We start from the raw sequence: 16,339 nt of genomic DNA, 5'->3' as shown, positions 1-16,339 counted from the left end.
GGAATCCAGAAGTACCACTTACGGTGTGCAGCAGACTGACATATAATCATGGCTGAAACAGAATTACAGCTCACATCACCACATCAGTTCTGTTGATCTCCACTGGAGCTTGGGGGTGGAGGAAGAAGTGCAGGGAAGAAGTCCAGCAGACATCCCCTCATCAAAAAAGTAAAACTTAAGGACTAACCGACGCCAACCCAAAAGCTTCACGACTTCTCAATCACAAGAGGCAAAAGCACAAATTGTCCCACTGCAGGTGATCAACTTCTTGTTCCATTCAACTAGTTGAATAGAAATCTTGCTTCCACCCATCCAGTTCTCCAGCTCTTTATGATATTTATTGTTATTATATATTTAAAAAAAAAAAAAAAGAGAATTTGTTCTGTAAAACACAAAGAAAAGAGCCCTACAGTGTTTTTAAACACTTGTGCAAAGAATAAAGGTGCAAATGCCTGTGCATCTCCAAATCAACAGAAATCTGCTGGTATTTTTAGCTGTAAGAACATACGTGACATTTTTTTCCCTCCACCATAGTCTTTTCAGAACATGCATAAGTTCACCTGGCTTGGGGCATCAATACATGTAAAACATGAGTAATTGGAAAAGTTGAGCTAATTGTGGATTGGCAAACAGGAAGAGAGCTGCAGGCCTGCACCTGACCCGTTCTGCTCTGCTGCTACCCCTGCAAAATGAAAGGGCAGTTCCTGCAGCCATGCAAGACCAACCGCATCTGCTCCGTCACGTGCCGTGATGTGAACCACCTTTATCCAGCTGGAGTGAATATTCTGAGAAACCTGGGAACGTGCAGGGAGGGAAGTGCTGTTGGTTGCAACCACCAAGACTAAAAGTATTTTTTATATTCTATCTATGACAGCCTTCTTCCCAGAGGCCAAGGGCTGATATTACCCCGATGACAGCATTATTTCACAAAGCTTTGGACACAGTCGATAGAAATGCTTTCGTGGGATAGAGAATATACTGTGATGAGGGCTTGAACTTCTCCTCCCCTGTCTCCTTGTAATGAATGAGAAAAATAGATGTTCTAGGGTGTGTAGTGAGGAACAGAGCACTTGTATGTGGCTAAATCAGACGCTGGGCTGGGACAGGCAGGTCCTATTTCATGCAAGTAAATAAGGGGCAAGTTTTCAATGTTACTGAACTCCGAACAACTCTCAGTCTAATATCTAGATTACTGGCCACACTGCGGAGGAGCTGAGCACCCCATTTAAAAAAACTAAATAAAGACATACAAAACAGAGCAGACAGCTGCTCTTTGGCTTTGTGAAGTTCAGCTGAGGCTCTGTAATGAGCTCTCCAAAAGCCTGGCCCTGAACCAAGTAAAAGTCTACTGAGACCTTCTGAAGACAGCCTCCTACACGTGCACTCAGCGCCTAACACAGATGCCAGAGATGAAAAAGACTTTTTGTAATAATGTAGTATTGATTAATAAACAGTTCATAAACAACAATAATAGGATGACAACTGGTAATGTTGAAATGAAAATGTTCAGAATATGTCAGAAGTGAAAAGGAGAATAAGGATGGAAACAATTTTCCTTAAAAGATTGTTTTTAACAGATACATTCTTTTCACTTCAAGTAAAAATCTCATCTTTCTGAAAACTGCAGGGTTACAAGATCCATCTCCCCAACAGCCCAGGGGTGAAGGCACTCACCTATAATGTGGGAAAACGAGCCTCATACCTATGAACTACCCGAGTCACTATTTTTGCATTGTTACACCAGCACTAAGTTTATATAGAAGCAACAGGAAAACCCAATGAATGCATTTTCAGCAGCTCAGGGTAGGTTAATAAGGACAACACTCAGCAAAACAGAGTCAATATTTGCCAAGGGCTGTCACTCAGCTAAACCATGTCTTGAACCAAGGGGAAAGCTGTTGTATCCCAGATAACAGTCCCAGCTGAGAAAGCCCAAAAATTATTAACTCCTTAATGGTATCAAAAGGGAAGCAAAAAGTTTCTTTGAAACAAAGGCTTGGATTAACCTCACTCCATTTAATATTTCTCTAATTTAGATGTATGCATCTGAGCTACCCCAGCAGCATCCCTGTATGTTCTGTGCAGAGAAAAAGCACTTTTATTGCACAATTACTGGTGGGCTGGTTTAGGTTCCCTTGAAATGAATCATCCCTGGAAGCACTGAACCTGAATGCAGGCAGGTTCAGACCTAGGCATCTCCCACTGCAGGCACCCAAATGCCTCTTCCAGCATAGACACATGATTCCCACTCAAAACAGCTGAGTATATACTGTGGCAAATCCAATTTCATGCTAGTGTGCTGCTACTGTATAGAATTAATATCTGCCACAAGAAAAGTGGTGAAATACAGAGAAGACAAGAATACCCCATCTCTCATGCCACACCCTTTTTGGAAGGCTCTTGAAAGAAGTTATTTTCTTTTACAATGTGTTGGTCAGCAGGGAGTCACAAGGTGCTGTTCACTGAATAAATAACAGTTTTCATTATGAAGGCATTCACAGTCAACATGTTCCATACTCATCATTACCATTTTTATTTTTTAAAAAAATTATTATCTACTTTTCCTTTATGGCAAGGCTTGGGAGTGACAGATGATCCATCAGCTTATCTGCTGATTTTTAATGACAGCATTTTGCATTCATTATTGCCTACTTAAATCACTCTTCTTAAAAGAGGAATAACCTATTTTTTCCTCTTGTCACTAGAGAAATTAAATGGTACACCATTAAGAAGAGTGCTTGTGTAACAAAAAGATAGACCAGTCACAGATTTAGAAAACCAGCATGGACAAAAATTGTCTAAGAGCAAGAGCGAAAACAGGAATCCGTATGTCCAAATACCTCCATTATCCACTCACTGCTGAGGTCAATAACTTCTAGAGTTAAATCTCTGCATTGAAAAATCCTAAAAGAAAAGACCAAATAATTCTTTTTGATTGTGCAATGCTGAGTACTCCCTTGGCTAAAGAGATAAAATGTGTTAAGCATGTGGGTGATGCAAGGTAGCCACCTTCTTAGCTGACAGTAACAGGGACGTTTGCCTGGGGGAGCCTGATGTCTCAGTCTCATCCCGGCAGCTGCAGGAGCACTGTGAAATACGGTATCAGAAAGAGTGCAATGCTGTCAGTCCTGCTATTGCAGACCAGCCTAACACAACCTTAGCAAACATCAGGGAGGATCTGTGTTTGCCTGTCCTCAGCTCAGGGCTGCTCACAGTCTAGGCACAGGCTAAGAACCAAAAAATGCAGCACCTGGACGACACATGCAGAAGAGCACGCCACAACAACAAAGCTCTTCACGAGACTTTTAAGTGCCACGCTTTTGAGCCCAGTGAGTCCAAGAACTTCTGAAGAATCAAACCTGTTCATTAATTATGCCAATAAAAAAAAAGGAATTTCTGCGAGATCAAGCTATTGGCAGTTGGTTTTAAGGAAAGCTTTTTTGCTAAAGGTTTAGTGATTTGCCTTAATGACTGCAATATTTCACAGCAAACCCCTTAACAAGTATCCTGGGAAAATCCGCATAGACCAAATTGTATAGAAAGAACAAACACAGCTAGCTTTCTAGTACCTGTGTGCAAGCTCCCAAAGGCAGTATGTACAAGTTTATAATAAAATGGTGTCCTACGTTTTCAGCCAGGTGACAAGGGGGACATAACTCTTCACCTATTACAGGCCAAGTGAGATAAGCTGGTAAACAGTCCTGACGCAAGCTGTTCCCTCCAACAGGGAAGCTACCATGGTCGAATGTGCTCCCCAGTATTTTGCCTCTTGCCACAGAGCTTTCCTAATTACCAGTGCTCCCTGGAAGGTCCGTTTTATCCCTGGCCTTTCTGTACTGGCACAAGCTGCCCTCTGGAGCGGTATAACCTCTACACGGTTATCCTTCGGGCACCCCGGAGAACCAGGGATCTTGCAAAAGTACCCAAGTCTCAGTTTACAGATTCATCACCCTAATGAATGTGTGAAGGCTCTTAGCTTAACTCTGACTTAACGTTCTCCTCAAGGAAACAGTGCAATTTAAAAGAAACAAACAAAAATCACATGCTGACACTGACAGAAGCATCAGGCAATTTTTACTTTTTCATTTTAAAAGAGTTTATAACTTTTTAAGTTAAGTTATAAAAAGTTTATAACTTTTTAAGTTATAAACACAGGTGAGGAATATCAATGGCAAAATGAGTGAAAAATTCTAAGTAAAGCAAAAACTAATTTATGCAAAGTTAATGCTGTGATGTTTTATAATGTATTTGGCACTGAGGATTCAAATAAATCAAAGTAACAAACTTAATATTTGCCTGTCTAGCAACAGCACCTCCTAACAATAAAATGAGTTTAAATTTTGGCTAAATGCCTAATAAATGAGTTGTTAGTTTTTGTACTTTAATGCACTAGCTGTTAAGGAAGCAAGTCAACACATCTCGAATGGAATTCAAATCTGTGCAGTAGGCTCCACTACAAGTCAAACTCATAAATTGGTAAAAGTGGGAATTAAACATACCTCAAATACCAGCTCCCTGATTTCACTTCATTCAATAATCTTTTCCAGTCCTATTATATCAAAGAAAAATCCAATTATGGTACTTAAATCTCTGTGTACAGTTGCCAAAAATAAATTCCTTAGCAACACTTCCAACATACTCAGAAAGGTTTCTGCGCTACAGAAGATTTCAGTTTTTGATTTCCACAATATTTTCAGGTGTGACAACTAATGCTTCTCATTATATATAACATGGCTTACCGTCAAGACTTATATTTTCTGCATATTGCTGTCTCTAATTCTGACTCTGAGTACCTCCTTTATCGTAATACCCGGCATCAACAGAACCAAGGTAGGTACTTAAAACCAAGTATGTACTTAAGTGGCACCCTACACAGGTGCTCTTCTGAATCTAGACTTAAGTTTGCCAGAAGAATAGGTTTTTAAACTGGGACTATATGAGTAAGTACAATATTTACATAAGAATCAGGTAATTCTTTTGTGACATAATGGTTTTGATCATGTTTTCTCCCTCCTTCTGTAATTTCCATAACGCTCACTGAAACTCTCCCATCAGTAAGGTGATATTAGATATCTAAAGGTGCCGCACAGATACCTAAATATGTGCAGACCCCGCATTTATAAGATGAACTGTGACTAAGAATTGTGTTTCCTGGATATTCAGGTCAGCATACACCTAAAAAAAGGCTTCTTCAAGTCTAAGTTATCAAGGGAGCAAAAAAAGGTGACTAAATCATAGAAACAAAACCCAAAAATCCAGCACACATTCGCTTTTGTTCCTTGAGTCAGAACATCTGTTATGAGAGTGATGAGTTCAGCAGCCACGCTTACTTGGGCTTTATCACTCAGTCTTAAGTTATCAATTAAGCACGGCTAGAATGTGCATACAGATCTGTGTGAAGCTTTAGAAATTTTCCAGAACTGTACAGATTTTTGTCATGGACCTCCTGTGGTAACTCACATGCAATCATCCACATGACCATTAAAACATACTGCATAGGAAATAACAGACAGTAAACCGGTAGACACTCAGAGAAGCCCATTGACTCTTGAATATGTCATCACTCCCTTTGGCATCCAATATGGAAAAAGCATGCAAGCACCAATGGATGAGAAACTATCCGAACAGTCATTCGCTCATCAGCATGCATTTGAAATTTGCTTCCAGCCTCTCTGCTATATTCTTGCAGTCCTAATTATGCAGACTACCCTACCCTGAAATTAAACTTTCCCAACTGTTACATCAATATTAAGTTTCACGTCTAGGAATGATATACCCAAAATGAAGCTAATTAGGTCAAATTAAAAAACAAGACTCATTTCAGAATTATTTGGTTCATCTTTCAAAAGAAACGTCACTCAGAATAGGCTTTGGATCAGGTTCTGTGGACCACACTTGTGAAGAGTTTATTTAAGCCACTTCTTTACATGTTCGTTGCTGCATCAAGGAAGAGACCAAAGGATCAGGGAGTTCCACCGATTTTTTTTTTTTTCCCCTCTTTAACCCCACATTATACACAAAGTCAGGTATTAAAAAATGGCTTCCATTTTCCTTATACCACCTAAACTGCCAATACAGAAAAAGGAGCTCAAAATTGAGAGGGCTTAAATTATATTTGCCTGTCAAGCCACTTCTAGAAGTAGGAACCAGACTTCTGGAAGAAAGTCTTCAGCCACAAACACAGCTGACAAACAACTGCCTGTTCTATCAAGCAAGTTGACCAAGGAATCAGAATTCGCTTTTCTGAGCCAAAGATCAAAACTGGGCATGAATGTGACCAGGTGGTCAAACTTGTATGTTCCTTTTCTCATAATAAATCTGCTATTTGTCATAATTTTCTTCCCATTCCTACCAAAAAGCTAGAGGATAGGATGCAAGAAGGGACTTGCTACTTCCCAGCACACGTCCTTCTACACCCAAGGAATTTTCCCTTTTCCTCAGTCTGACTCTTTTAATGCCTCAGGCCCTTGCTCACCAAGATATGCTACACGTAGCCCAAGTTTGAAGCTTCTCATGTAACATCATACCTACCCTGCACAAAGACAGTTTGTAATCAGAGGCTATTCTACCTAGCAGGGTAGGCAGACATATTTTTTGAGGCCTAACCAAACCTTTTAAGCAAGATGCAACTTTGTATCTTTCATTTTCCCATTCACTGTATGCCAATTAAACAAACGCTGTCAGAAGGAATTTTCTGCGTATTTCTCGGGATTTACACAAAGCTTGCTACTAGTTTGGCAAGTTAAGAGAACTTTATCAAATGTTAATTTTCAAAATCATTTTCATGCCTCTCTTTGTATTGTATCATCTTACTCTACTGAATACAGGTGAATACTATACTTCCAACAAGATATTCCTCATTTTCCAAATTTTCAAGACAACAGTGTATCTAAATTTGTCAGGGTTCCCTGCTGCACTGCGCAACAGGTTTTTCCAACTACCAAAGGTATATTTGTTCAAAAAGATATCCTTGAGTCATAATAAAGGTACCATACCAGCACAGCAAGGATGGAATAAGAAGAGTCACTAAGTCATTACCTTCTTGGGCTGGTGAACTGGGGCCAGGAAGCAATTATCTGGACTACCAGTCAGTAATCCCTCTGACCCATCTCTACTGGAGTCTTTACCAGAGCAGCAGTGAGCCTAACTAAGAAACAGGAAGAAACAGCCATCTGGAAGAGCTGGCTGGCCAGGAGAGAATTCATGTGGTTACCAGGCTATTAGGCTCCCAACAGGAGATAGACAGACAATTTCATTGTTCTTGGCCTTGAAGGGGGGCGGGGGGGGGGAACAGAGAGAGAGAAGAAAAAAAAATCCCTCCAGAAACAATACTTTCCTACTTGATCCTAGAACCACAGTTTTCTACAGTAAGTTGTTCTTCCCAGTGCTGTTAATTTGTCTATTATTTTTTATGTCCTCTCTAAGCTACTATAAGGTGTTAGTGCTTTTATCTTACAGAAACATTTCCAAGCAGGCTTGGGTTCTTTTATACAAAAAGGCATACATGTAAAGAATAAAGGTTAGTTAAAATTCTTATAACTGGGTTTTCTTTGTGACTCTGTTGAGTCATTTATGTTTGAAAACGTGTGTGGATGCTTCTCACTGGAACACTCTTTACACAAAGCAGAACAGACTCCATTACTCATAACAGAGGTCACAACCTTAAAACTGGTGTATTAAAGATAAAATTCTTTTCATCAATGGCTCAAGAGACAGTGCCGTCTTGGGGTCTGGCCAAAGGCCAGAGAATGAACTCCTGCAGGATCTATAAGCCATGCACACTCTACATTCAAAGCACATTTCTTTGCCCGTGACACCTCTGACCTAAGGAAAGCAGCAAGAGCATATGAATAGGAGGGAAACCTCAAGCCAGTGCACTGTACCACATAGTCTATGACTTCTTCCCACACCTTAAGCTCCTCTATTTTTTAAGTTAAAACTTTCCTTTTCAAAGTCGCTGAAGCATGGCTTCATGGAAGTATGGATTTCATGGTGGAAAGAGGCCCTAAGGAAGTCCAACTACTCCACCTACATCAGACCAGCCTGGCAGGGGGTGACAGCCATCAGCTTTCCCTTCCCCATCTCCCCGGCTTTTTTCCTCAGCTCTTCTCTATTCTTTCCTGTCTGCTTTACACATCTCCTTGCCTTTCTTTGCTCCTTCTGCTCCTCTTACTCATTCACTTTAGTACTATGTGAACTTAATGGCATCCAGCCCACTGCCTTTGCATGGGCCTAAAATAGGACAGAGCAAGGCTCTCTGTCTGTACCAGTTACTGCTCTTTTGTGTAAAGCAACACAGGCAATTGATCTTCTGTCAGCCAACTGTGGTTGCTGATGGCACTTTACATGCTCAGTGTCCTGGGGCCAAGCAAGTTCCTTTGGCAATAAATGCATCAGTAAATGTTTCACTGCATGTCCTGATGCCTTCCCCAGTGTGGTTAACAGCACACTCCTGTGTGCTACAGCAGGCTGCAGCCACCCATCTTTATAGGCTTATTTATCTTATAGAAGCAACCAAACTCCTCGTTCAAGCTTCAGCATGCCCTGTGCTGCACTGACCAAAAGCACAGACACAACCAAGCTGCATCCTCGGGAAGGCCAAGTCACTGCAGTAAATCAGCTCATCAAAGAACCAGGACGGCAGCAGGCTCTGTTTTGGAGACAGTGGGAATCTCTGCACCACACTGCCATTTTTTGATGGCATACGAGCTTGGAGGCAACACAGGACCTAAGTATGTCATTCTGGAACAGAGTGATGGGGAATTCAGCACAGAAACATCTCCAAAAAGCTGTGAGAGAGAGCTCAAATCTGGCAGAGCCAGTGCTGAGTACAGCCAGGAAGCCTCATAGCACCCACGGGACTTCCAGGTGGAGTGTTTGCGTATTGCCCTCAGTAAAGTGGGGACTGGAATATGTAGTGGGGAAAATGGTATTTCCCACAATAAAGAGATAAGAGTCTCAAAGCTGTCTGTCGAAGTGAGGAGGGAGAGGAGAGAACCTCAGCTCTTATTTTCGAGACATATCCACAAATTTAAGAACAAATGACACAACATCTTTGCTCAGTTCATCATCAGCTCCAATAACACATATTTACTTTAAATAAATATATGCACATATCTTAACTGGCAGCCAACTTTACATCTTCCTTTTGAGTGGTGTTTCTGGTTCAAACGGTATTCCCAAGCACAAAAAAAGAAGTTAATTATTTTAAAATAGGAGGATCTATTTGCATACCTATAAATACATGAAATAACTGCTTTTCCTGATTTAAAGATATATAGATACACACACATATATATTTTAGATATAATATAAAATTATAATTTTATAAAGTCATTTAAATTATTTGAATTCTGGGAACACCTCTTAAAATGGTAAAGAAATGGAATGATCATTATAGAATCTTAATTTTTTATTCAAGTTTAAAGATAGATGATGTCAAATGCCAGGCAGCTGAGCTGGTCTGCATCAATTAAAAAAATATAAATTTCCAGGCAACTGAATAAATACTTCTGAGGACACTTGAAAAAAAATCCCTCTGAGGATTTCACCCTCCCTACTTCTGCATTCTGAGTCTCCCTCATGCAAGTTTAATTTATGCAGTGATGGATATCCTGAGAGATGGAAGCTGTATTATAGACATGGAGATAAAATAATCCCTAAGTGAGAAGAACCAGTTTGGTCTCAGTAACACTATACTCAGCACTGCAGGTAAAATCAATTTCATTAACGTTGCTAGTTAGCATAAATATTAACTTTGCCAGTTAGTATAAATACAACCTTTCTGATTAAAATACTAGTTTGTCAGAGAATCAGACTCTCCTCACCTGGGTAATAATCCAATACAATTTAATGACAGTTTTCCTGAGTAAGGAAAATGATCTCTTCATATACTCCCTCTCAAAACAGAGTTGCAACACTCTGGCCTAAGTTTTTGTGTTTGTGCCATCTTGCCTCTCCTGACCCAAAGGCCAGGTCACAAAGTTTTTGTTCTTCAGCTTTCCAGCAAGGAGACACCGAGCACCATGAAATATGTCGTATTGTGGGGCCTTTCAAATGAGATCATGGAAACTCAGCTCCTGCTCACCAATGATTTGAAATAACCTAATCCTATAAAATGCTAAATCACTCTGGCAAAGTTCCTGAAATCCCATTCCTCTGGATACCACCGCTGAGTTATGAAGTACCATAGCTTGCCAAAGATGGACCATGCTCTCAGCGCATCTTTTCAAGCCCTCTTGCCCTAGTCCTACTGCAGCCTAATTTGTTGCATGTTCCTCAGATGCTTCCAAAGAACTCCCAGGTGCAAAGGACAGAAGAACTGCAAGGCTCAATCCATCTTTTGGCAAATACAGTGGAAAAAGCCTGCATGGTCTTCACAAAAATAGGAACAGTTTTCTGGAAACCATGAAGGATTTGTGTCTGGTAGACTCCTAAATTTTGGCCTTGTATTTCAAAAGCATTTTTTGCAATAATTCAAAATACAGCCCTACACCATAGGGTAAGATCCCAGACCTTCACAAACACAGCTATTCTGCATGGGAGGCTGAAAGCGCTTGATTTTTATCTAAGCCCACCAGCCCTGACTTCCTCTGCTGCTTGCAAGATGCAGTCTGCACTCAATGCAGAAATCCGTAAAGATCCTTTCCTGTGGAATGGAAGTGCTGGGTACCAGCTGCAGGCATAATGCAAGAGTATTTGTGCTTGAAGTAGAAACTGTGTCTTTTTGAAACAAAACACACTGCTGCTTCAACTACCCCTACCAAAATGAGATTCAGAGTTCTGCCCCAAGGAGAGAATACAAGGGAGAATAAATGCAGATGGCAACAATCAATCTCCTCGCTCAATGAGCTACCAAAAAAGTCCTTTGAGATAGCAGCAATAAGGGCAAAGCAAGGCTCCACACAGATCAGAATAGATGCGTGCATATATACTTGTGTGTGTATACTTAAAATAAATCTCTTCTTTTTATGCTCTTTGTTCAACTACATTATCAAAAAGAGGTTTTAAATACAAGCTTATGGGACTACTAAAGAGGTGAATTTATTAATGTATTCCTAACAAAACACACTCTGGAAAGCTTTAATCTATGAATTGTGACAACCTTGGACAAAATGGATTTTTAATAGAATATAATGTAAACTGCCTGAAACATTGTGATAAGGAATTTTTTTTTAAGTAATGCACAGAAAAGGCATGATGCACTCTGCATGAAAGGAGGAAAGGTCTTAATTTAAAGCATTTTAATGAACACTCAATTTGCATAGGGAAATGTGAGAAACGGAGATGAAAAACTCATGATAACGATAACACTGCAGCGGGGAGAAGGAGAAAGATTAGAAAAGTAAGCAAATTTGAAAAGACTCCAGCCGATAATGCTGGCTAAAAGGAATGCAGACTAGATTACAAACATGTCACAGTCCAAAGCCACTGTTCTCCTTGCAGGCAGTGTCTGTCGGTGGCTCTTATCAGAGTTGCACACTGGGAAAGAAAGAGCAACCGAAGTGCAAAGTGGTGGAGAACAGACCTCTCTTTGAGCTAAGGGCAATGAGGATAGTCAGAGATTTTGGCAAATGCAGCTGTGACTTGCTGGAGTTTCTCACTTTTACCGAACCTCCCAGAGCTGTGCCAGCCCAGCTGGCTTGCAGGGCTGCTGGGGCTTTCCACCGCTTCACAAAGCCCAAGGCGGGTTGCAAAACCATAGCAAACTCAGCCATCTCTTCCTCAGAGAAAAGTATCTGGGCTCAGAGGCTCAGTACTGGTTTACCCACTTCTCTACTACCAATGTAACACCAGAACAAAGGAGCGGCAGAACTGAAGTTACTTCCAAGAGAGAAAAAAACATCTCCCCCCAAGATAGACGATTCTGTTTACTAATAGCTAATGCTCTGCAATGAAAGAGATTGATCCTGCACTCTCACTCATACATAAACTGCCTTTAATGAAGCTCCCTGAATTACTAAAAGGAGGAACAGATGAATCAGGTCTAGTGACAGTTTTGCCACATTGACCTTAACAGAAGCAAGTTCAGGTCTCTGCTCATTTTAATGAAACAGCAGAACCCCCACATGAACACTTAACATTCTTCAAAAGAAACAAGAGGGCCACCATTATGACCAAAAAGACAAATTAAAGTAAAGATCAAAGTTAAATATTTACTCTAACCACTACAATACTTGCAAATCTGGAAACAATCTTTCAGCAGTTTCTATTTGCATACTTTAATTAATCCAAAAATATTAAACTAATCTCACAAAGAAAAGGGTCAAAGTATTAATTAACTTGAGATTCGTTGCTTTTGTGCAATTTAACAGTTCAACACAATGGAAGAATCAGTTTTAGTAAAAACTAGGTTACTGTGACAGGTATAATTTCATGGATTAGTGAAACCACGTACAAGGCAATAAGTTTCAGTGTTCATCCTATTTTTTGTCTAACTTTAACAATAGTTGTTTCATTTCAATAGATTCCTCTGTAACACCAAACGATCTTAAGTTTTCCTTTAACCTCAGCATTTCACTTTCAAATTGATGGCTTTCCACCTTACTGTGAACAGAACAGAGGTCACAGTTGTTTTAATGAAAAACCTGATTGCAACGTTCAGCAGACAGCAGATGCTGCACGACCACCCAGATCAGCCGCCTGAGCTAACTTGGGTTGAGATTTCACTGCTGGAGCCATCGTGTGTCATCATGCAGCTCCAGAGCAAGTGCGAAGGTTCCCCTCCGAGCCAGCATCTCTGCTGGCTGAGCTCTTCCCCCAAAGGGACTCTCTGGCTTCTTTAACAACTTTTGGAAGAAGTGGGAAATCTTGCCGAGACACAAAGGATTTGGAGACAAAGCATATGGTGCCAAATCCAGCTGCCAGAGCTCTCTTTATTAGTACAGTAGCCCATGAAACCCCAGCAAAATAATGATGGAAGGTGGCTTGAATTTCCTACATCACAACCTCAGACTTGCAACTTTGACAAACGTACTTAGGAAGGAAGAGGGGACTTCCCCCCCTACTTTTTTTTTTTTTTAAAATGGGGAGGAAGTGCATGAAACAGCTAATGAACTGAAAGTTTTGCCTTGGCATTTCATGCCAGAAAGCTCTTTAGCGCTTGACTTAACCAGAGACACTGAGCGGGGAATCACCTCCCCTCATTTCACACGTTTACAATGCAAATGTCTGTGTCCCACTCGGTCGCCTCCACTCTGCATCTTTACTGGAGAGAAACAGGCACTTTTCGCTTGCTATTCATCAGGCCTGTTTTACACATCCAAGAGGACTCTCACCTTAACAGTGTCTATCTATACCTGTTGCTAAAGAGCACACCCATGGATAAAGAGATTTCACCTCAACACTTGTATCACAGGTACCCAGAGCTAGATGGGATTCATTTGTTCCTCAAATACAGCTTCAGAAACTAAACAGAGTAGAAACTCTTTTGCGCTCCAAACCTCTGGCAACAATCTTCCTTGGTCTAAACAATTACTAACAACCATTTTTCTCCCTTACAGGAGCTTTCAGAAAAAGATGGATGCAAAAGGCTCCTCAAATAAAAATTTTGACATGGAAGTTTTGTGATTTCCTAATGATGATACAACTTCAAGCTAAATTTATGCACAGTGTACTTTAAGTGTAGAGTAACTGCATGATAATGAAGAGAAATTGCTTGTATTGTAAAATACATAATTCTGACTACCAGTGTAAATTTCTCATTACCTTTGATACAGCTTGTGGAGCATTACTGTAACAAATGTACGCAGCATTCATGAGACAGTTCATAGACACTCATAGGTGTTTTGCAGCAATAATGAACAACACTTAATAGCTATTACTTTCATAGCTTTTCAAATAAAGAAGACAGAATCATCCTATATTGCTCTCAATTATTCTTCATATTCCTCTATTTTAATCCATTTCTTTCTGTTGGCTCTTTGGCAACAGGAATTCTCCTGCTGCCCGGAAGGTGCATGAAAAGCAAATGTGAGCCAGGACTACTTGGCTGCCTCCAGCTTAATTAGATCATCTACTTCCAAAGCTCAGAAGTGAAAAAGCTCTCATCAGTTCACCTATAGCTTTTCCAAGGAGGCTGAAGAGGAAAAAATACTTCTATTAAAAGAGCAAAACGACTCATGAGAGAAGCTATTGTACGTCTCTCTCAGAATTTTAGCAAGGGTTAATGCACAAAAGCGCTTGGTGGCTTACCTGTTCTCTGCGTTCGGGTCGTTGTGCACACATGTGATCGTTGCAGTGGTCCTCGCGCTGTCCGTCTCTTCTTGAACCCCCCACTGGTCTGCATCACTGACTCTGATGTCCATGATCTTCACACCTGGGGCTGTCCTAATTCTGTTGGGGAACAGAAGGGATTGCTTTAGTTACAGGTCTCCTACAATGAAATCCAGAGAGGTAAACAAGAAAGATGAAGGAGGAAATATTCCCTCTTCTATTAGTAATAGACTGATACATTGCAACTGAAAGTCACTCTGCTTTAAAAATATAGAACAGGCCCCATCATTTTAAAGAGATGAAGTATGAGTTTCATTATGTGTAAAGCCAGTTAATTTTCAGCTTGAACAATGTGGAGGGAGTAAGAATGCTTTCTGCCTCAGTGGCACCAGTTTGATACAAATGAAACGATGTGACTAAGCATAAGTTGATTTAATTTGTTCTGTCTGTCCTCCAGTTTAAGATGGAGAATCAGGGCACTGTGACATGAAATACATCCTCCTGCTTGCAAACCTTTGGGAGCAAGGTGCCTTTTAATATTAGAGCAATCTGCATGGAAAAAATGTGTTTCCCTGCAGGAAGGAGAGAGAAGGAATATGTTATCCTAGATCCAGGACTGAGCGATGAAAATAATTATGCCATTGTACTGGGATCTATCAAACTGGGCACATCAAAATCTTGCTGCTGAAAATCGTATGACGCTGACATGGAAAACCTTGATTTCCTAAGCATGGCTAGAGCCTGAAAGCAGTTTGGTAGTTGGTAAATGTCACCATTTTTTGGCTTTAAAATAATTTGCTTTAAAAAAAAAAAAAAAAAAAAAAGTCCATGCTCCAGTGGGGCTCAGTGTTAGGAACAGATTGCCAAGGAATAGGAAACAAACTGCTTTTAATAGCAGGAACTTCATTTGTGCAGCTTGACTCCTGAAACAAGCCTGGGATTTTCACAGGAGTGCTGCAAATATGCCTGGAGAACAATTAGGCAGAAAGCAACTGCTGTAGCGCCACGTTTGCCACTACTGTGACTTAATTAATTAAAAGCAAAGCCAAGAGGGACCTCTTAGTTGTATGGTGGAATGAAACAGCACTGCTGAGACCTGAAGCGTTACTTAACAGTGAGTTGTGACGGATTTGCCCTGATGCCTCATGGCCAGTTGGTGCCCACGTTACAGTACTAAGAATTTCCTTTAAGTTCTAGCTGAGTTCATGGGTTTGGATCAGAGTAACTTCAAGGCTCAATGGGTGGTCTTTTCCTCTGAGAAAGAATTAATTCATCCTGCTTTTATGATATCCTTATTTTTGCCTGCAAGGCTTTACTGACTTGATGGACCAGATCCATGCATGGCATAACCAATCTGATGAAAAATGTTTCCTGTAAGGAGAGAATTTTACTTGATATTTTCCTAATTGTGTCCTTCATGTTTCTCCACAGACATTCATATCTCCAAACAACATGCCTCAAAGCTTATGTGCCCCTTTCTTATCATCTCCTCCTCTTTTTTCAGGGGAACATTCATTTATTCTGTAGTAATTACACTGGACCAATCATCCCTGCAAGACACCTACATGGCTTCATTTCAGACTGCCTTGTAATTTACATGAGATACAGATTCAATGATTTTTTTTCATTAGACTTAGTCAACGACTCTTGAAAAAAAAAAATCATTATGGCCTGACAAAAAAAAAAAAACAACCACCACCACACCACTTTTAAAATTTTCTCTTTCCCAGCCAAAATTATATTTTTTAATAAATTTGCCTCCCCACCACTCCCTCAAATTCTCATGTTTTTTCTTGACAACATGTCTGGAAACCTCTAACCCAACTTTCCACCCAAGTCAAAGCCCTGGTTAATTAAAGGTTAACTGAAGGGCAGGCGATGCTGGGGCAGGGGGGAAAGGGGGGCAGGACAGCTGGATTTCACCCATGATTTCAGGATTCATCAGCCTTTTTCCATCTGTCAGAAGCTTGTTATGTCCTCCTACACAGCTTTTGCGCTACAGATCTCTTCACCCTGCAGCGTTTCCCTTCTTCTGCTCTGATCCGAATCTAGCACGTCGGTTTACCCCAGCGAGGATGAAAAGCAACATGGCACAATTCCCTGCCCCACCTGAGCAGGCTTTAGC

The 16,339-nt window shown here is 40.6% G+C and overlaps 1 protein-coding gene across 1 annotated transcript in view; it reads right to left on the bottom strand.

The window, feature by feature from the left end:
- Window positions 1-14,334, bottom strand: part of TMEM132B (transmembrane protein 132B) — a gene marked incomplete at its 5' end in the record, with an annotated part of 144,525 nt that extends 130,191 nt beyond the window's left edge. Inside the window, one exon of the mRNA XM_009576933.1 lies at window positions 14,194-14,334. Within this exon, the coding sequence (XP_009575228.1) occupies window positions 14,194-14,334 (141 nt within the window). The remainder of the gene's footprint in view (window positions 1-14,193) is intronic.
- Between the last annotated feature and the right edge of the window lie 2,005 nt (window positions 14,335-16,339).

This window comes from Fulmarus glacialis, unplaced genomic scaffold (genome assembly GCF_000690835.1).
Source record: "Fulmarus glacialis isolate BGI_N327 unplaced genomic scaffold, ASM69083v1 scaffold4244, whole genome shotgun sequence".
Classification (NCBI taxonomy): Eukaryota; Metazoa; Chordata; class Aves; order Procellariiformes; family Procellariidae; genus Fulmarus; species Fulmarus glacialis.
Note: the sequence above shows the minus strand (reverse complement) of the source record. Positions and strands in the feature narration are given on the sequence as shown.